Source organism: Cebus imitator, unplaced genomic scaffold (assembly GCF_001604975.1).
Source record: "Cebus imitator isolate Cc_AM_T3 unplaced genomic scaffold, Cebus_imitator-1.0 Scaffold42, whole genome shotgun sequence".
NCBI lineage: Eukaryota > Metazoa > Chordata > Mammalia > Primates > Cebidae > Cebus > Cebus imitator.
In genome coordinates, this window is record NW_016107357.1 from 12,635,810 (window position 1) to 12,656,836 (window position 21,027).

The window sequence follows — 21,027 nt, forward strand, 5'->3', positions numbered from 1 at the left end:
AAAAAAAAAAAAAAAAAAAAAAATGTGCATTTTGTTTTTTAAAAAGAGAAGTTCAGTTTTGAAACACTTTTTAAATGTTCTTAGTTTTCACAAGTTTTTGCTTGAATTCTATTGTAATTTTTTATTTTTTCCCCTTTAAACCAACATAGGTAATATCCTTAAGATTAAAGCTTCAGAAACTTCAAGAAGATGCAGTTGAGGATGATGATTATGATAAAGGTGAGTTTTAATTTGTTTATTGATTTTTTTTCTCATAATGTCCCATTTCTCTTTCCCTCCTTACTCATATCTACCCTTTAAATACCAAATGAGTTGTACACTTTGATCCTCTGATCATCGCCACCAGGGAATAGTTGACTCTTTTACAGCATTATTGTTTTGTGGATTTCAAAGTACTTTATGAACATTAATCCTTTGGGTTATAAATATAACCTTATCAATTGTCCAGAAACACTTAGAGTAGTTGCACAATGAAAATTATATTAGCTTGTCACCTGTCTGCCCATGGTGTGATATATCTGTAATTCACTTGTTCATGAAAAAATATTTGTTGAACACCTATTAAGTGCCAGGTAATATGGGAGGCAATAGGAAAGTAAGACAGACATGGTATCTGCCCTTGTGTCGCCAGTAAACATAAGTCTTCATGGGGCTTTCTGACTTCATAATTTCCAGAATTGGAGATAGAAAATGGGATTTGAGAAATATCAGACTGTGCCAAAGGGGGTCACATGCATCAAATTTCCACATACTTGGCCTAAAATATCCAAGATAAAAAGGAGAAGTTACAACATAAGGCCAGAAAAAAACAACAATTAAAATGAGGCACCAATATAGAAGTTGGGCTGGAAGTGGATGAGAGCTGACATGGGGGTCGAATGGGCACAAGGTAGACTGGGTCAAAGGAAAGCTTTCAGGTGTGGTTGTCCTGGGAACAATCCTGAAAACTTTAGATGCTCAGTGCAAGATCTCACACCCATTTCTGCCGGGTATGGGAAAGAGAAAGGGCTTCAAATGACATCTAGATTTCTCTAGGCATCTACTAACTTGATAGAAACTCCTGGTGTTGATCAAGTTCGGTACATCCAGGATTGATCTGGAAATGGAATTTAAGGATTCTTCTGGAAGCTGGTTAGCCTTAAGGTATGGGTATTCAGCCTTCTTAGTCCATATGATATTGTCGTTGAATATGTCATAGACTGTTGGAATCAGGGCACTATGGGAATAAGATGAGTATTTCCAAAAGGAGGTAGAAAATCCTATTCTAGGAAATACTGTTGCATATTCTCATTACCGATTCGTTGCAGTTGGGTTTAGGAAGTGATGGGGGCATGGGAGGAAGGGAGAAAGGATTGGAGACAGAGGAGGGACTCTTTACATTCTCCCAGTCCTCCTTTTACAGGCCGCTTGATTTCGTAATAACACTGGGTGGAAGATGAGGTGCCTGAGAGAGGAGGCAAGCCGGAGGCAGGGGAAGGCACCCCTCAACCCCAGCATCAGCAGCTTCGACTCGGGCACAGCTGTAGGCAGGGAGGAAATGAGCTATTCCTGGGCCAGGGCTCACCTGCTGGTTTTCGTCTGTGGGAGATAATTACATCTAGCTTTGAAGCTCCCCACTATTGCACAGATTTATTTTTCTTGCCATGGGTCGAGTCATGGTCTCTCTACCTTTAATGACATTGTAACACATAACGCTTACAGCGCAAGTGAAAAACCAGGACAATCAGGCCCTAGTTTGTCCCCCGCCCCTGCTCAGGTCCTGGTGAACTTTCTAGACTTCTCTCAATGGGCTTCATTAAATGGAGACCTCACTTCTTTACAGTCTTTTCTCCAAACATTCTGCAACACCTATGGGAATGGGGTTTGACAGGATACCCCTCATCAGGAAAGCCTAAAGAATATAGGCGTCTTTCTTTAGTGTTTCTGCCCGTTTCTGTTCTTGTTGGCACATCACTACTTACTGCATCAGGAGTTTCAGGGTGGGCTCAGCATTCTGTGTTTCCCAAGCCCTCCCAGTGATTGGGGTGTGTCCTGAGGCTTGAGAAAACATGGGTGCAGAGCTTATACCAGTGAGAGCCAGGACTGGGGGGCAGCAGCCAGCTGAGTCCTGGAAGCAGGGTTGAGTCTGTGGACTGAGTTCTTTCTGATCCACCAGAAATCTGTGCAACAGACAAGCATCCTGGTAGGCACAGGACACACGATTTACATGCCACTCCCCTTGTCTTGTTCCTAATCCCATGAACCCGATTCAGTGTGTTGAGAGGTAAATGTTCTTGTGGAATAGGCACAATGCCTGGCATATAGTAGGCAGACCCTCAGTAAATGTTGTGTGAAGGAATTAATTAATAAATGACTTGCTGCCTGAATGCATGGAGGCTATGGATGGCTAGCTAGAGTGAACAAGGAGAAAGTGCTCTTGCCACCTGTAGGTAGCTCATCTGCAGTGTCCAGGTTAGAGGGTGGGAGTGGGTGAACGGGAAGATCTTTGCATAGAAATTGGCATATGTGAAAAATATCTATTAAGTATATAACAGCACTTCTCAGACTTTAAAGTATCTATGAATAACCTGGGTAGGTAAAAGATTAAAATGCAGATTCTGATTAAGTAGGACTGGGGTGGGGTGGGAGACTCCATTTCTAATTATCTCCCGATGCACATGCTGCTAGCCTATGAGTCACACTTTGAGTAATAATGGCATATAAGAAATCCAAACAATGCCCAAATCTCAAGTACATGTCACGAGGCTCACGACATCCTTAGCACTTACGAAAAATGCCAACACTTAGATCTGCAAACATGCCATGTATAAAGGCATATCAAATGCCGTCCTCCAGTTCTGCACCTCAAGGAGTATGCAGTCCAGGAGGGGGAACTGAGTCATACACAGTAAGAATAATAAACCTATACATAATATCTCCCTTCAAATAAAGACAAGGCAGTCCTAAAGAGGGAGAAATGCCTTCTGCCAGAGCTTGGGGTGGGTGAAGAATTGGCGCAGTGGAGGAGGAGGTGGTTTAGGTAGGTCCTGAAGGGTAGGATCTGATGCAGCTGGCAGGGCATTCCAGCAAAGAGAAGAGGCAAAAGGCACTGTTACCACAAGCCACCATCCCGAAGTCGGGCTTGAAAAGAGGCTTGCAACTGACTCTTGTTTGAAATGGATCACAAAAGGGCTCAGTGCTTGGACTTGTCAGTGATTGATAAGTTATTATAAATTGATCACTAAGTCATTAGAAAAGTTTGGAAGACATAAAGGTAGACAATTTGTTGTTATGAGATTTGTTCAAATAAGATTTGAGTATAATTTCCTCTCATATAGTTAATTGAGGGTGACTATTAAACATTTTAAGAATTGTCGAGGTTTTTTTTTTTATATAGTTTTTGCTTGATTTGCTCCTTTTTCACTGTTAGGAGCAGCTGTGCAGCCCTGCTCTGTCTCAGGGGAAGGGGTCTGCCGGAATCTGAGAGGTTTGCCAGGGGAAACGAGAGGGCAGCCTTCTCTCCCTTGGTTTTTGTTGTTGTTGTTGTTTTTTCTCTCTTTCTTTCCAGTTTCACTCATAAAAATGACTTTGTGTTCTAAAGAAAGAAGCAGTTGGCACAGAATATAGAGTTCCATGTTTTATCTCATCAAAGTGCTGGCAGATTTACCCATTAGTGCCTTGTGGGAAAAACTTCTCAGGGCTCTATGTCTCTCCCTCACTAGGAAAGTAAAGTTAATATTTCTTTATATTCTTGCATAAGGTGGAAGGGCTTGGGAGAAAAAGAATAAAGCTTTTTATTAACAGTATTTGCACAGCATCCTCCTCTGAGAGGTTTCATCAGATTCATTGCATTAATGCCTATCCCATGCTTACGGTCAGCTGAGGCGCAAGTTTGAGACCTCAGGGTCCTGCAGGGAGAGGAATTGTAGTCAGTGCTGGGGATAATGATTCCAGCTCTGATGTGGGCGGGGCAGAGAAAAGGAGGGCGTGGGCAATGAGTTTCCATGTGGTTACTGTTCCAGTTGTCCCTGCACCCGTTTGTGCCCCATAATATCCCCCTGGCTGCTCACGTCTCACGTCCAGCAGTGACCATGCCCACCTCCACTTCCAATGCGAGCAAGGAGAGATTGTGAAGAGGAAGGAACACACTTTTGGGAACTCAGCATTTCAGTGACTTATATCAATGTGATATATAGTGCAGCTGGCCTCACTCTGCTGGTTTAGAATTTCCTTCTTGGAGGAAAAGTAGCCAGCATCGTAGCACTTTCTCAATCTGTTGTCTCCACCCCTCTCCATTATGACACAGTTCTAGTACAATAAACATTTATATACAATGACAGGCATTGAAAGAAAAATGGTCGCAGCAGAGGCCAAGCATAAAAACTCTCTAGGGTGAGACCAGCTTTTGTCTAAATTACCATAATGTCCCTTTTTCTGAATTATGTCTTGAGCAAGATTTCTGTATCCACAGTTCCTCTTCAGTGATGGTGTGCAAATTACCCAACCTGATACCCCTTTCCTTGACAAGGAACCTGCCTTACACCTCCCTGAGGGTTTGATGTCTGAGTGAACTCCAGGAGCCTGGCAGCTGGAACCAGAATCCCTGCTACAGAACCGTCAATGTGACTGAACACAGCAAAACCCCACAGATTACTTTTCCCTGTGTTTCATTCCAGCCTAGAAAGAAGAAAACAAGATTGAATTGCCCGTTTTTATATCCTCAGGACTGCCAGAGTCAATGGGAGGTGGATGCTATTTGGGGGCCCATGGAACATAAATGCCTCTCTTGGCAGCCTGTGTCATTTTGCTTTGTGACTTAAAAAGTGGACTGCAATTGAAATCTTCTTAGAGAGACAGGTCCAGCAAAACTGTCACTTTATAATGTCTGCACAGAAAAAAAGCAAACATGACCACAGGTGCAATTTCCACCTTGAGCTCCCCTGAACAGGTACTTCCCTCCCTCCCTGCACACCAGGACTTTGGAGTGTCCTTGCCTCTGCTCTATAGAGCTCTCCCTCCCTTTCCTGTGAGATCTGCTTGCAATATCACCTTGTCCTGGCATACTAACAAAATCTATTGATTAAAACCCAAATCAACAGCCCAAATCTCAAGTACGTGTCATGAGACTCACTACATCCTTAGTACCTATGAAAAATGCCAGCACTTAGACCTGCAAACACAAATGGGAGCTGCTCAGAGTCACCATTGGTTATGATCTCTGCCCTTAATTTACAGAATGATAAATTCTCCTGGAAACAAGAAAAGAAGAGATGGTGCAACCAAATAAAAGAAATGGCATTTTATGTTTCCTCTTTTTATGATACGTTTGTTTTATTGGATAGCAGCTCTGGTGCCAATCATACTCCCAAAAGACACAATTCTGAATGCTATCGTCCTGAATGTTGAAATCTCCCCAAATTAAATCCCTAAAAATCAAAATCCCTAAAGCCTAAATCCCTGAAGTCTAAAATCCATATCTGGAATCCTGAAAAATCACAATCCTGAAAGATTAAAATCCCACATGCTGAAATTCAAAAAATCAAATTCTAGGGAAAGGATTTTAGTGAGTTTTTTGTTGCATCATGTTAGTTACATCATGGTAGGTGAATGTATTACCTTGTTATTGTCTTTATTTGGAAATTAGGTATAGTTTAAGAACATGCATGTACTTGCCAAGCTGACAAGGGGTGGACTTGTGGGCTTAATTTTAAGTGTCAACTTGATTGGATTAGGGAATACCTTGAAACCCGGTAAAGCAATATTTTGGGTGTTTTTCTGAGGGTATTTCTGTGGAGATTAGCGTGAGCCTGCGTGGACTGGTAGGGAAGATCTGTGTTTAATGTGGGCAGGCACCATCCTATCTTCAAGGGCCCAGGGAAAACAAATGCAGAAGGCAAATTGGTCTCTCTCAGAACTGAGACAGACTATTTTCTGACCCCATGGACTTCAGAATTTGACTCCTTAAAAGTGCGTTTTTTTGTGTGTGTGTGAAGGAACTTGGATTTTTTTTCTTTTCTTTTTTTTTTCAATTGCGCTTTAAGTTCCAGGGTACATGTGCAGATCTTGCAGGATTGTTGCATAGGTGCATACACGCCATGGTGGTTTGCTGTCTCTATCCCTGCTTCACCTACATCAGGCATTTCTCCCAACGTCATCCCTCCCCAACCACCCCACCCCCTGAAAGTACATTATTACAACGTTGACTTTGTGTGTAAGCATTGTGCGTGTACATAACAATGTTGGGATTTCTTCAATACATGAAGAGATGTTTGGACATCTGCATTTGTGAAAAATAAAATTTCTTGAGATCTCCACTCTTTGGGTGAATGCATACGACCCCCTTTGCAGGTTTGTTCCATGCTGGGCACTTTCCCATCCGTTGCCTGATTACATCACGTGACCACTGTGGGAGGAATTGTCACTATCATTGTTTTTCCATCGAGGTCATGGAAGCTGCTGAGAGGGGGGACCAGCTGTGTGTTCTGGCCACTCTACCAATTTGCTTCCCACCTCCGCTGGGTCTAGAGCATTTTGTGTCCCACTGTGGAAGACTGAGCTTTGTAGACAGTTGAGGACAAAACTTAGCTAGGAAGTTTCTGACTTCTGGAAACTCTTATTTCCCTGACAGTGAGGTAGAGAGCATATGAGCACTCTATACTGGGAGGCATCAGGAAAACGTTCCACAATTTTATCTATAAAAATTAGTCTATTTTAATCTAAAAAATAGTGCTGATTAAGAAATTAGTGCTTGTGTTATTTCAATTTTAATCTTCAGCATTGTTCTTATAAGAGTATAAGCTTGTATATCTGCTTTCTTTTATTTTAAGTAAAAACTTAAAAATTGGGAGATGGGCTATACATTAAGATGGAAATACTATAGGATGAGAATGTGAACAAAATGTCATTTATTTAATTTTGTTGCATTGTCTTAGCTTCTCCTCCTGTTTACAGGAGGATTTACAGTTTTGTAAGTTAAAGGCAGAGATCATATCCAATGGTGACTTTGAGCATTGCCCATTTGTGTTTGCAGGTCTAAGTGTTGGCGTTTTTCATGGGTGCTAAGGGTGCATGCAGTGAGTCAAGCGACACCTACTTGAGATTTTAGCTTTGTGCACTGATGCAAAAGCTTATTGGCATGCGATGGACTTCACTCTCATTCACAGCATAAAATGTGATTTCGTGGTGATGGCTTTTCTCCTTGGCGTGGCATCTGGGTACACACGGCTCTTTCTTAGGTCTTGGTAGGATTTCTTGGAACCCCTGCAGTTCTGGAGGTAGAAGCACAGTGGCATGAACATTCCTTCTTGATGGCCATGTCATGGTATGTTCCTCTCTGGGAATGGGACCACACTGCTTTGCCTTCTCTGCCCATGAGGACATAATCTGTCCTATAAGGAACACGTGAAATGTTGTCATGGTGCATTATTCATGATAAAATCTGACAGCTTCAAGGTTAGATGTGCTGCCGAATGCAAAACGCCAAGCCACGCTTTTTTTTTCTTTTCTCTGCCTCCCTTCCCTAAATGGTTCTTGGTTGAAACCTGTGCATATTTCCCTGCTAGCTGAGCTGTAGCAGGCAGTTGTGCCAACAGGAGACACATCTTACGTTTTATGTATCTGCCTGTGAGAATCTGCAAGAGACTTTCATGTTGTAGAGTCTCATTGATGAAGCAGAATGTGGTTCAGGAAGTCTCTCTTGCACATAGAAGACTGATTTTGAAGCTACTCTCATAGGTTATCTGTGTTCCTGCTGCCTGCTTAGAGTGGCTAAGAGGCTGCCTGGGATCCCAGGGAGGCAAGCTAAGCTGAGGGAATGTTTCGTCTTGGCCCCCAAACCTGAGCTGCTCCTTAGAAGGTGGTCAGACAGGATGAGGCAGTGACTTCGATCAGAGGCAGCTCTCTGGTATACAGTAAGCACCCTTTCTGTAAGGGCACTTTAGGACTTTAAAAATGTCAACAATTTCACTTTACTCTTCAAAGATTTTTTTTCACAGGGCTTCTCCTCTATACACAGAGTTAAAAACAGAAATGGGCCGAGCACAGCGGCTCACACCTGTGATCTTAGCACTTTGGAAGGCTAAGGCAGGAGAACTGCTTGAGCCCAGGAGTTTGAGACCGGTTTCAGCATATTGTGAGATCCCATCTCTACAAAAAATGTCAAAAACGATGAACAAAGCACAGTGTCATGCATTTGTGCTCCCAGCTACTCGGGAGGTGGGGGTGGGAACACTGCTTTAGCCTGGGCGGCTGAACTGCAGTGAGCTATGATTGTGCCACTGCACTGTACACCCGACTGGGTACGGAGCAAGACTCTGTCTCAAAAATAAACAAACACAAACAAACAAGCAGAAAACTCAATAGAAATGAAAGGGATATGCTAATGATCAGGTGTAAACTCCCAAATAGACATGAAACTTCCCATTACAACAATTTTAGGTCCAAACTATCTCTGTATTTGGTGCAAGTGGTTGATTTCAGGAAGGATGTCTTAGTCCGCTTGGACTGCCATGGCAAAGTATTACAGATTGGGTGGCTTAAACAATAGAAACGTGTTGTCTCACTGTTCTGGAGGTTGGAAGTCTATGTCAAGTTGTCAGTAGGGTTGGTCTCTTCTGAGGCCTTTCTCTTTGGCTTGCAGACAGCTATTTTCTCCTTGTGTCTTCACACAGTCTTCCCTTTGTATGCATTGGTGTCTTGATCTGTTTTTATAAGGACATCAGTCATGTTGGATTAGGATGTATCTTCATGACCTCATTGAAACTGAATTACCACCTCTTTAAAGGTCCTGTCTCCAAATACTGTTACATTCTGAGGTCCTGGGGGTTAGTACTCCAACATATGAATGTTGCAGGGGGACACAATTTAGCCCAAAACAGGAGGCCTAAAGGGCTCAGGACAGAGCTAAATACTAACTAAATACAGTCAGTTATTTCCACAAAATTTGAATAATTTGGTTTGACTATCTGTGGCCATATGTAGACATTTGATTGAAACTTTTTTTTAAAAAAGAAGACTTTTTTGACACAAGTAAGTTGGTTCTTCCCACAAGTGAACTTAGCTGTTTTTTGCATTTTGTTTTATTGCAGAGCGTGGCTCTTACATAGTTGTTTGTGTGAATATTTGCTGGATTTACCATGTCATGGTAAACAAACTATGCATAAAAAAATAACCTACCCTCAAGGAATATACAGCTTAGTTGGAATAAAATATAAATAGTACAAATATGTGAAACTTCAGTTACCATTAGAATTTATTTATTTATAATTGATGTATATTTTTATATGAGGACATATTTTAAGAGGCAGAGACACAACCTAGTATCAGCAGAAAAGAGGACTTATTATTTGATGTGACTAGGGGTGGCGGGGTGATCAGAACGAACAGGTCCTTCACTTTTTTTCTCTGTATTGTGGCTTATTCTTTCAAACCCCTTGTTTCAGTTATCCATTGCTGCATGTGGTAGGCTGAATGATACCCACCCCTCCCCAAAGATAGCCACATCCTATTCATTGGAACCTATAAATGTACCATATTTGGAAAAGGGACTCTGCAGGTGTGATCGAATTAAAGATCTTGATGAGGACATCATCCGAGATTATCTGAGGCAGATCCTATGTGACATCAGATTATGTCTGAGAGAGGCAGAGGGAGATTGGCCCAACTGAAGAGGAGGTGGCTATGTGACCACAGAGGCAGAGATTGGAGTGGTAGCTCTGAGCTAAGGAATACTGGCAGCCACTGGAAGCTGAAAGAGACAAGGACAGGATTTTTCCCAAGGACCTTGGGAGAGAGTACAGCCCTGTTAATACCTTGATTTTAGCTCAGTAAAACTGATTTCAGACTTCTGGCTTCTGAAACAGTGAGAGAATAAATCTATGTGGTTTTAAGCCTGTAAGTTTGTGGTAATTAGTTATAGCAGCCACAGCCAACTTATATACAGCATAACCACCACAAAACTTAGTACTTAAAAGAGGGTCAAAGAGTTATGTTAGCAAAATAGTAGAGTTCGCAGCTCCAAGTTTGTTTCCCCACAGAAACATCAAAAACAAATAGAAACCATTGGAACCAACATGGTCAGAACTCTGGAAAATAGGCAAAAGTTTACAGCAACAAAGCAAACACAGAAAAAAGAAAAAGAAGAAAAAGGCTGCTTAAAAATGGTAGGAAACTTTGTCGTGTTTTTATTTGCTCTTGTCCCAGCCTTCTCTCTAGCAAGACAGTTCTCTTGACATCCTTCATTCCCAGTGTTGGATGCTGGTCCCTGATCACAAAGGTAATAGAGAAGACCTTACTTATTGTGGATGTCTGTTCTAAATTGTCTGGGGCTACCTTAAAAACTGACATAAGGCGTATATCTCTGTTTAGCCTAACTTAGAACATAGGCTGGAAAAATGGCAGGCATTGCTTGCAAATGCTCAAAGTGAACTAACAAACTGCAAAGACCCGGGACAAAAGATTACTGGTTGAGGTGTATAAAAGACCACCTAAAGTCCAGGTGCAAAAGCTAGGAGAGATTCTGTGGTAAATTAAGACATTCAAAAGCACCATGTATGTAGGAAAATTTAGAAAGCCATGCATAAACTTGGAGCAAGATGCATGCTCAGAAAAGAGGAGAGAAGATCCTAAGCTTTCACTTCAGGCTGATCCTTGAGTTAGGTGCAAGGTTGGGTAAGGAGTTCCCCAGCACACAGCCAATCTGCAAAGACTGGGAAAGGAAGTTTGGGAAATTACCTACAAATGGGCTATTATAGCCATCAAAAATAAAAAACAGCAAACCCTGGGGAAGGGTGAGAAGCTGATATCCAGAGTTTACATTATAATATTTAAGTACCCAATGTTCAACAAAATATCACAAGGCATTCAAAGAAACAGGAACACAGGGTCCTTTCAAAGAGGCAAAATAAGTGGATAGAAACTATCCCTGAGAAAGCCCAAATATTGGATTTATTAGACAAATACTTTAAAATGATTGTCTTAATGATGTACAAAGAACTAAAAGAAAACGTGAACAAAAAATTAAAGGAAATCAGAGAGAGAATGTATAAACCAATGAGAATATAAAGTGATAGAAATTATAAAAAGGGATCAAACCGAAATTCTGAAACTGAAAACTGAAATGAATTTACTAGGAGGATTTGACAGACGATATGAACAGGCAGAAGAAAGAATCAGTGGACTGAAAGATACTACAATGGAAATTATTGAGTTTAAAGAGCAGAAAGCAAAAAGAATGAAGAGAAGTAAAGAGAACTGAAGGAACCTCTTGGACATTATGAAATAGACACACACACACACGTGTGCGCGTGCACACACACACACACATACACGCGAGTTTCGTTTATGTATATATGAGTTTCAAAAGGAGAAGAGAGAAAGGGCCAGAAGGAATATCTGAAGAAATAATGGCTGAACACTTTCTGAATTTGCTGAAAGATATGCATCTACAAATTCAAGAGCTCAGTGGACTATAAACTCAAAGATATTCATATGGAAACACATTATAATTAAACTGTCAAAAGCCAAAGACATAAAGAATCTTGAAAGCAGCAAGAAAGAAACAATACAAGGGCTCCTCAATAAATTACAGCAATTTTCTCATCAGTAATCATAGAGGCCAGAAGGCAATTTAATGACATGTTTAAAGTGTGGAAACAGGGGGCAAGGGAAGGAAGAGTATTGGGACAAATACTATTGCATGTGGAGCCTAAAACTTAGACAATGTGTTGATAGGTGCAGCATACCACCATGGCACATGTATACCTATCTAACAAATCTGCATGTTCTGCACATGTATCCCCACTTTGTGTTTTAGTTTGCTTTGTTGAAGATCAGCTGGCTATAAATATTTGGGTTTATTTGTAGTTTCTTTATTCTGTTCCATTGGTCTATGTGCCTATTTTTATGCCAGTACCATGCTGTTTTGGTGACTATGGCATTAGAGTATATTTTGAAATCAGGTAGTGTGATGCCTCCAAATTTGTTCTTTTTGCTTAGTCTTTCTTTGACTGTCTGGGCTCTTCTTTGGTTCCATATGAATTTTAGAATTGCTTTTCTGAATTCTGTGAAGAACGATAGTGGTATTTTGATGGGAATTGTGTTGAATTTGTAGATTGCTTTGGGCAGTATGGTCATTTCACAATATTGATTCTACCCATCCATAAGCATAGGATATGTTTCCATTTGTTTGTGTCATCTGTAATTTCTTTCAGCAGTGTTTTGTAGTTTTCCTTGTAGAGGTCTTTGGATTCCTTGGTTAGGCTAGATAAAATGAATAAAATCCCAGGAAGACACAAATTATCTAAACTAACAAGAAAAAATAAAAAATCTTGAAATAAAGATATGGTGTGAATAATAATCTAAACTGACTCAAGAAGAAATAAAAAATCTTGAAACAAAGGGACAGTGTGAATAATAAAAAATCTTCAATAAAGAGAAGTCCACAATCAGATGGCTTCACTGGTTAATTCTAGCAAAATTTATGAATAATTTAAACTAATTTTTCTGAAATTCTTCTGAAATGTAGAAGAGGGAACGCTTCATAACTCATTCTGAGGCCAACATTTTCCTGATATCAAAGCATATACAGACACTAGAAAGAAAATTACAGACTAGTATTCCTGATGAATACAATTGCAAAAAACCTAAACAAAATAGCAGCAACTGAATCCAACAACACATGAAAAGGATTATACACCACAACCAAGTGGAATTTATGACCATGTAGAATTTATCCTAGGAATTCAAGGGTGCTCCAACATAAGAAAATTACATGACATTAATAGAATGAAGGAAACACACAGACACACACATACACACACACACATGCTCATCTCAATTGATGCAGAAAAAGATATTTGACAAAATCTAACACCTTTTCATGATAAAACATCTGTTAAAACTAAGAATAGTAGGGGACTTCCTCAACATGATAAAAACATTTATGAAAATTGATAGCTAACATCAAACCTCCCCCCGAGATTAGGAGCAAGATGAGATGCCTGTTTTCACTGTTGTTATTCATCACTGTACTGCAAGTTATAGCCAGAGCAAAATAGATAAAAGACATCTCAATGGAAAGGAACAAGTAAAATTATCTCTATTTGCAATTGACATTATCCTATATGTAGAAAATCTTAAAGAATCCACGAGAAAGCTGCTAGAGCTCATAAACAAATTCTATAAAGTTTTAGGTGTGAAAGTCAGTCATGTTTTTATGTACCTGCAATGAACAATCCAAAAAGGAAAATAAGAAATAATTTTATTTATAATAGCATTTAAAATAATAAAATACTTGGAAATAAATGTAACCAAAGAAGTGAAAGAGTTTTACATTAAAACATGTAAAATAGATTTTACATTGAAACATGTAAATAGAGAGTTTACACTGAAAAATGTAAAATAGTCCAGATATATACCCACACATCTGTAGTCAATTGATTTTTGACAAGGGGTACCATATCCATTCAATGGGGGAAAAATAATCCTTTCAACAGATGGTGCTGGGGCAACTTGGATTTTCACATTTGAAGAATAAAGTTGGACTACTGTCTCACACCTTACACAAAGTTTAACTCCAAATGGTGCAATGATTATGAACAATAGTTTGGCGTTTCTTCAAAAAGCTAAACATAGAATTTCCATATGATTCACCAATTCTACTAGCAGGTATGTATGAAACAGAGACAGAGAGAAAGCGACAGACAGAGAGACAGAGATGGGGGAGAGATACAGAAGAGTGAGAAACAGAGTGAGGAGAAAGAGAGAGAGGAGAGGAAGAAAAAGAGATAGGGAGAGAAACAGAAGAGAGAAAGAGGGATATAGGGATTGAGAGAGAAAGAGAGAGATATAGGGAGACAGAGAGACAGAAAGAGATGGAGAAGGACACACACACACACACACACACACACACACACACACACACACACAGTATGCTGGAGGATGCTTCATCATCTTTTATGAATCCATCTTAAGAAGTTATGTAGTTACTTCCACCACATGGATTCATTTGAAACAAGTCATCAAAGTTGTCCCATCTTCAAAACGAGAAGAATCAAGCCATTTTTTTCTTTTCGATGGAAGAATGTCAAAGAACTGTGGTCATGTTTAAAAATGATCACACCACTTTATTCCATGTGGCAGTTGACGACTTTTGCATTAACAACACCATGACTTTCTCGCTGAATTGACTGATAGATGAATTCAGTTGGCAGAATTAACTCTTCTATGTCTACACGAAGTGCCAGTTAGAAATAATCAACTCTTTTTTTTTTTTTTTTTTTTTTTTTGGGGGAGTTTCACTCTTGTTACCCAGGCTGGAGTGCAATGGCGCGATCTCGGCTCACCGCAACCTCCGCCTCCTGGGTTCAGGCAATTCTTCTGTCTCAGCCTCCTGAGTAGCTGGGATTACAGGCACGTGCCACCATGCCCAGCTAATGTTTTGTATTTTTAGTAGAGACGGGGCTCCACCATGTTGACCAGGATGGTCTCGATCTCTTGACCTCGTGATCCACCCGCCTCAGCCTCTTAATCAGCCTGGGATAGTCAGTACTAAAAACACCTTCATGAGCTGTGAAAATTTTAATGCATTTATTTACATATTTAGTTTTAAATTTTAATATATTGTGTTAGTTGAGGTATAATTTCCAAACAGCCGTGAAATGTTTAGTAACTGTCTCTGTACCTCTGGATGAGGACAGCTCAGCTGGGAGTGGAGGGGGACTGGGTGAGGAGACTAGAATGTCAGTGTGGTCACACAGCCCACTTTTGTTTTGTCTTCTGTCCTTGAGCGCTTGTTTCTTCCTGGATAAACTAGGCATAATAATACCTATCCTGCTGTGTGGGTGGAAGGTTAAATGTGATAATGATGTGTGTGAGATGCCTGCACAGTGCCTGAAGGTATTGAAGAATTATTTGTTCCCTTTTCTTTTTCTACCCACCATTTACCCCCTACCCCTGGGTGCTACATGTTAGAAAACACTGTGTAAAGTGTGAATGCTTCTGAAAAATCTCTCTGCCAGCAGTTAGTGCCAATAGCATGCAGAAAATAAGATGGAATGATTTGGCTTCTTTTCTATTTGGCAATAAGAAGCTTATTTGCACATAGCCTGATTTCTTTCAATCTGCAAAAAAAAAAAAAAAATTGGAAATGAAGTAAAGCAATATATATTAAAACATGCAAATTATAATGAAGCATTTAAAGCTTGACTACTCTTCACATCTTCCTATGGCAAACTAGTTTTTTTTTTCTCTGCAGTCTAAATTTCATGACCTTGAATCTCTCATTTTCTGCCTGATGCTTTGTTGCATGACATTGGATGACATTGAGAAAATGAAATTGAAACCCTGCTTGGGCTTTGAAAGAACTGGCAATCCTGCTTTTGAGAGTCGAAGGAAAAAAAAAAAAGGAAAGGGGAAAGAGGAAAATGGGACATACATGGAATACTAAAGACTAGGCTGAAGAAAGAGAAATTGAAAGCTGCCTTCTGATTATTTTTCTGTGGGCCTTTGCTGTTTTGTGACCTTCACCCTCATGGGCAGAGAAGGCAAAGGTGTAATTCTCAGGTAACTATTTAATCTTTCTATTTAAAATGGTCATTTATAAACATGGAGTCCATTTCCTCTGCATAATGGCAATGGGATGATGCCTGTCCTTCTCGGAACTCCTTGCTCTGGGTGATGGACTGGACAGCTAATTTGTTTGTATAAACTGTCCGGGCACTTAATTAAATCTTGCATCCTGTCTAATAAAAAATCAACATCAAATCCACTACCAACACATTCTCGATGGCAGAGAGGCACGCCAGAAGAAAATCTTGAGTGGCGGTTCCTTCCAGATTTAGCAAGCTCTGCAGCCTGTCTTTGGCTGTTCTCTCATCCTATTGCTTGGCCCAGCTCCTATTCCCAAGTCAACGAGGGCTTCAAAGCATGGTGTGAATGCATCAGCAGCTCTAGAGGCCCTGTCTTTGGGAGATGAATTGTGGCCCATTAAAAAAAAAGTTCTTTAGGGAAATGTCAATAAGTTTCTTGCAAGCCTTGGAAATACAAATCTTTATGGTATATAAACATTTGAAGGTTTATCAGGGTCTTCATTTGGAGGAAGGCAGGCCCTTGGCAGGACCAAAGGGCATCTCATGATTGGGTTATAGGAGGAATTATTCTTTTCTGCTTTAGTGCTGGTAGTTATAGGAGGAATTACCAGAAAGTTATAGGAGGAAGTATTCTTTTTGCTTTGGTGCTGGTAGTGGCAGCTGGGGGTATCTAGGCTGATTGTGTATGATATGAAGTCTGGAGCCTTGCTACAGTTTGAACTGGTCAGAAAAGCCGAGGCCCGGCTCCCTCTACTGACTCTGTCTCACTGAGCCATAAGCGTGGGGTCCTGCATTGGCCATTTCAGTCTTGCTTGTTGATGAGGAAAGGTAGATCAAGAGGGTCAAGGTGGCAAGGGCCATGTATTTAGAGTAGGGACTGATGGAGTTGTAAAATAAGCAGCAGTGAAGAAGAGAGATCACCCCAGCAATCTTCTTATTGCCCAAAGTCTCCAAATCCCATAGAGGGAACACCATTCAAAAATTCTATGTGTTTTATGAACACGTTAGACAGTTCTATGACCTCCTTACTTCATTTGCCTGCTTGTCAGAGTGTGAGAATTGTTTTCATTGTCCATTTGTTTTTTGACAGCCAAATCTCTTCATTAATAAGAAAAAAGACTTGGATTCGTGGCATAATTTTATTTTCCAATACTATTGTATAGAACGTCCAACCTAAGATCCCACCATCCCTCTAGAAGTTCCTGATCTTTGTTACATCTCAGCCCAGCTCCTCTTGCTATAGCCTCTATTACAACGAATGGCAAGTCAAGCAAAAAAAGCCTGGGGTTATTGTGGACTTTCAGCTCTCCCAGGACATGAGCCACTACACCTTTTTGATTTTATCTCCTAAGGATCTCTTCCTTCCGTCCTTTGATCTCGTAAGTTTTGTCTGGACACACGCACTTGTCTCAATGGGTCCTTGATTTCTGTTTTCACCCCCTCCAAATCATTCTTCAGTCATCCTTCAGTCCCTCTGCAATCATCTTTCATGTTGGAACCAGGCTTCTTTCTAAAACTCATTTACGATTGCTTTTCTACTTCATCTGTCCGCGTGACTAACATCACTATCAGGACAAGTGTTGAATATGGCCTGCCATAGCCAGCTTCTTGCCCTGGTCCTTGCTTAGCATTCTAACTTCAGTTTTTGCCATTCCTTCCCCACTTCAAGCAACTTTCTCGTGAGTCCCTCAGTAGTTTCTGAAGGTGTACTGCCTCATCCACTGTTTAGTAACTGCCTGCACTTACTACCTCCTTCTCCTACTAAGTTATCCAGACTTGGTTTCTTGTTGGTCATAGCGGCTCATGCTATATTCCTAGCTTTTTAGAAGGCTGAGGTGGGAGGACTTGAGGCCACGAGTTCTACACCAGCCTGGGCAAATAGCGGAACCCCACGTCTACAAAAAATTAGCCAGACATGCTTCTGTGTAACTGTAGTCCCAGCTATGTGGGAGGCTGAGGCTGGAGGATTGCTTAAGCCCAGCCTGGGTGAAAAGAGCAAGACTCTGTCTCCAAAAAACAAAAAAGATCTGGTTTCAGTGCCCCTTTCTTTTGAGTGCGTGATATATTTCTCTATCCTCATACATGCTGAGTTTTAGTATAGCTATCGGCTGTCCCCTTGGCCAAACTGTAAACTTCCTGGGGAAATAAAGAGACGCTTTCTCATTTTAACTTTTTATCCCCAGCACTTAGCGTAGTGCCTGGTGAAAGTAGCCTCTCAAGAGTGGTTGTTGGATAAACAAGTGAATTCATCTTATTACCACTGTTATGTTATAAATAGCTGACAATTCTACTAACAGTAGAATTATAAAGTATTAGCACTTTTCAGGTCAACCTCATTAAAAACCTGACTGCAAAGTTTAATTCGGCCATTTGCTAGCTGTATTATCTTGGACAAATTACTCTTTCTAAGCTCTATTTTTCCTATCTATAAAATTGAATAATAGGGTTGTTTAGAGCATTAATGAGATGGGACATGCTAAATATTTGGGTTACGTATCATTCAGAGTGAATGTTTGTTAAATTATACTTGCCAGTAAAATATTTACATATTTTAGATCTGCTAGAGGTAGGTTTTTTAATCTCTGTGTTTTTTCGTTCACATTTATTTGTGAACTGATTATTTTCTCAGGTAACCTTAGCACACCTAATTTGATGCCTTTTGAAAGTAGAGGGAAATTAGAAAGCTCACAGCAGAGGGACTTTTCATATGTCACAGTAGACAAACAGAGTTATTTTCCATCACAGCCATGTATTGGGCAGAATGACCTTTAGTAGCGGATGAAAGCGATGTAGCAGAAGGGACAGTTTTCCACTTGACCTTTATACAGTGTGCCAACTTGTCTCATAACACAAAATAAGTTGCAATTGACAGGCTTGGTAGTACTCTAACCTGACAGGAGCTAGACACTGAAGCAGCCCCTGTTTGCTACAGAACGTGGCAACTTCCACATACCCAAGGGTGCCTTAGAGATGACTGCTCCCTAAGTCACCGCCAGAACATTTAGAGTAATTAGTTCCTCTGGGAGCTTATTGTGAAGTGAGATTTGCTCATAATGAATTTTCATTGCCAAGGACTTGGTTACTTGCACGTATCACACTAGAGTCTTTTGACTTTTCTTTGTTAGCTCTTCCTCTTCTCTTTGCCTTTACCACAGGATGTTTTCTTCTTTTCTCTTTTTAATCTTTTTTTTTTTAAGATAGGATCTTGCTTTGTTGTTCAGGCTGGAGTGCAGTGGCATGATCACAGCTCACGGCTGCCTCAAATTACTGAGCTCAAGTGTTCCTCCTGTCTCAGCCTCTCAAGTAGCTGGGATTACAGGCACATGCCACCACACTTGGCTAATTTAAAAAGCTTTTTGCAAAGACGGGGTCGCACTATGTTGTGTAGGCTGGTCACGAACGCCTGGTCCAAAGCAGTCCTCCCACCTTGGCCTCTCAAAGTGCTGGGATTACAGGTATGAGCCACCACGCTCGGCCTCTTCTCAGCTTGTTTAATGCTTCATTTTTGCTGTTCCCTAAACTTGACTTTCTTTTAGTTTTCTACCATTGGGTGATTTTTTTCCCTTGCGGCTTTTCTGCATGAGGGCTAAGATGTGAAGTTCACAAGTTTGTTCCTTCTCCCAGATAGACACAGGGCAGAAGTGGTTCTGAGCAGCAGGTAGGAAATGTGTTGTGCTTTAGTTTCCAGGTTTGCTGGAGGAAACAGCTACCAGTCACCTCAGGTTGCGTACCCAGTTCTGACACTGACTGCATTGATAGCCATAGGTAATTTACTTTACGTCTGCAGGAAGTCAGTGGAATGGATACATTTTCATTTAGGGTGAACAGCAACTGTGGGTGCGGATCATGAAAACCGACAGTGGAAAATGGGCATGCCATTCTGGCACTTTCCCCAGCTTTTTTTCCAGAGCCAGGTCTCTCCTGATGTGAGAAATGTTGTCCTCATCTGCCAAATGAGGACAACAACATTAGCTTTCCCTGCCTTGCAGGGCTGATGTGAGAAACAGAGGAAATACTACATATAAAAACTGTGCTGATTGAAAGGACCCATGTCAGCATATTAACTAAGGCTGTCCCTGGTTGGAGTATTATGGATAATGTTATCTGCTTTTGATTCTTTTCCACACCACAGATGGGAAAAGAAGTTTTTAGGAGAGAAAAAAATTAGAAGACAATATTTAAAAATATACTCTGGAAAGTTAGAATTCTAATAAAATCCTTATTACCGCAGTTGAGGATTTGGCTTCATGCTCTCTCGTAAGTAAATCTGGCTGAGATTAATATTTGATGCATATTTATGAAATCAGAAATTTCAAAACTGGATCAAAAGATGTAAATCTTTTATTTTTCTTAAAGACCTTGTACAATGATAATGTTCACTTATGTCATATGGACTTGGGGAAGCAACAAAAACTTGGCAACTTGGGGTTGGCGATATTTACAGCTCTTCAACATTTTTGGATGCATGTATTCTCTTCAGAGCACCAGAAGGCTGTGCTGTTCTGAGGAGCCTCAGAGGTGCCTTAGGGAGGCTGAAAGGGAGGCTCCATCCAGAGTACTTCGGTTTCTATCTGTTATTAGTCCAGTGAGATTTCATTTCAAAAAGAGCTCTGTTGCTAAAAAGAGAAAGCAAAACAAACAATGAAAAAAAAATCAAGAAGTAAACAGAAATACTTGAAAAGCACTGCCTTAATTTAAAAAATGATTTCTCAGATATTTAGAAACTATTGTTGAGAGAAAGGAAGATATTCCTCCCGAATCCAGGCTTCTTTTTCCTGTTTGATAGAAGCTTGACTTTTGAGTAAAAAACACAGTATGCTGGAAGTGTTTAACCTGGATGACCATGGTATTTGATATAAACGGAGTTCCGCAGAATGAGGGCAGCTTTGCCAGGACTGCTCTGTGAAACAGACCTTTCTACTTATCCACACGGGCCCACGTGTCTCCAGCATAAACATCGCAGTGCTTTAAACACTGTTGGTCTCAGTCAAGGATGTTATTCTGTGTCCATTCCACTCAGAGGTATTCATTTTCTTTGTGGCAGCTGGAACCAATTGCTTTGGATCCACCATGAAAGCCTCAACATCCTGAATCAAACTCCTATTAATGCGACTTCCCAAATTTAAACAAAGCAAGACAAATAGATATACACACATTGTAGACCATGACTTCTTTAGACATCATGAAAAGAAAAAGAGGACCCGCATGGAAGAATGTGCTCATTTATGATAAGGGTAGCATCAAGTTTCCCTCCCTTTTTAAATTATTTCAGGGTAGCAGCTGTTTGGATGCCAGCCATGGGCTTGAAAAAAATCAAGTGGGCATTTTTGCCCACTGTATCATTTCTCCCACACATTTCCCAGTCCCCTGTTACGGCATGAAAAACCGCTGTTGTCCTTGTTTGAACAATTAGATTTTTGTAGGGGGGAGAAAACCACCCCAAAAGCAAATGAAAAAATAT

At 40.5% G+C, this 21,027-nt stretch overlaps 1 protein-coding gene across 7 annotated transcripts in view; it reads left to right on the forward strand.

The window, feature by feature from the left end:
* The window catches only part of DISC1 (DISC1 scaffold protein), a 368,084-nt gene that overhangs the window by 62,527 nt on the left and 284,530 nt on the right, over positions 1-21,027 (forward strand). For 5 of the 7 annotated variants that reach the window (XR_001824523.2, XM_017526541.2, XM_037737790.1 and 2 more), the window contains exon 3: positions 150-219. The exons of 1 other annotated variant lie outside the window; for it this stretch is intronic. Coding sequence is in view for 5 of the 6 variants with exons in the window: in XM_017526541.2 (XP_017382030.1) it covers positions 150-219 (70 nt within the window). In the remaining variant the exon portion in view is untranslated. Of the gene's footprint in view, positions 1-149; positions 220-10,013; positions 10,972-21,027 lie in introns of those variants that run through there. One more of the 7 variants, XM_017526543.2, reaches the window with a different exon arrangement.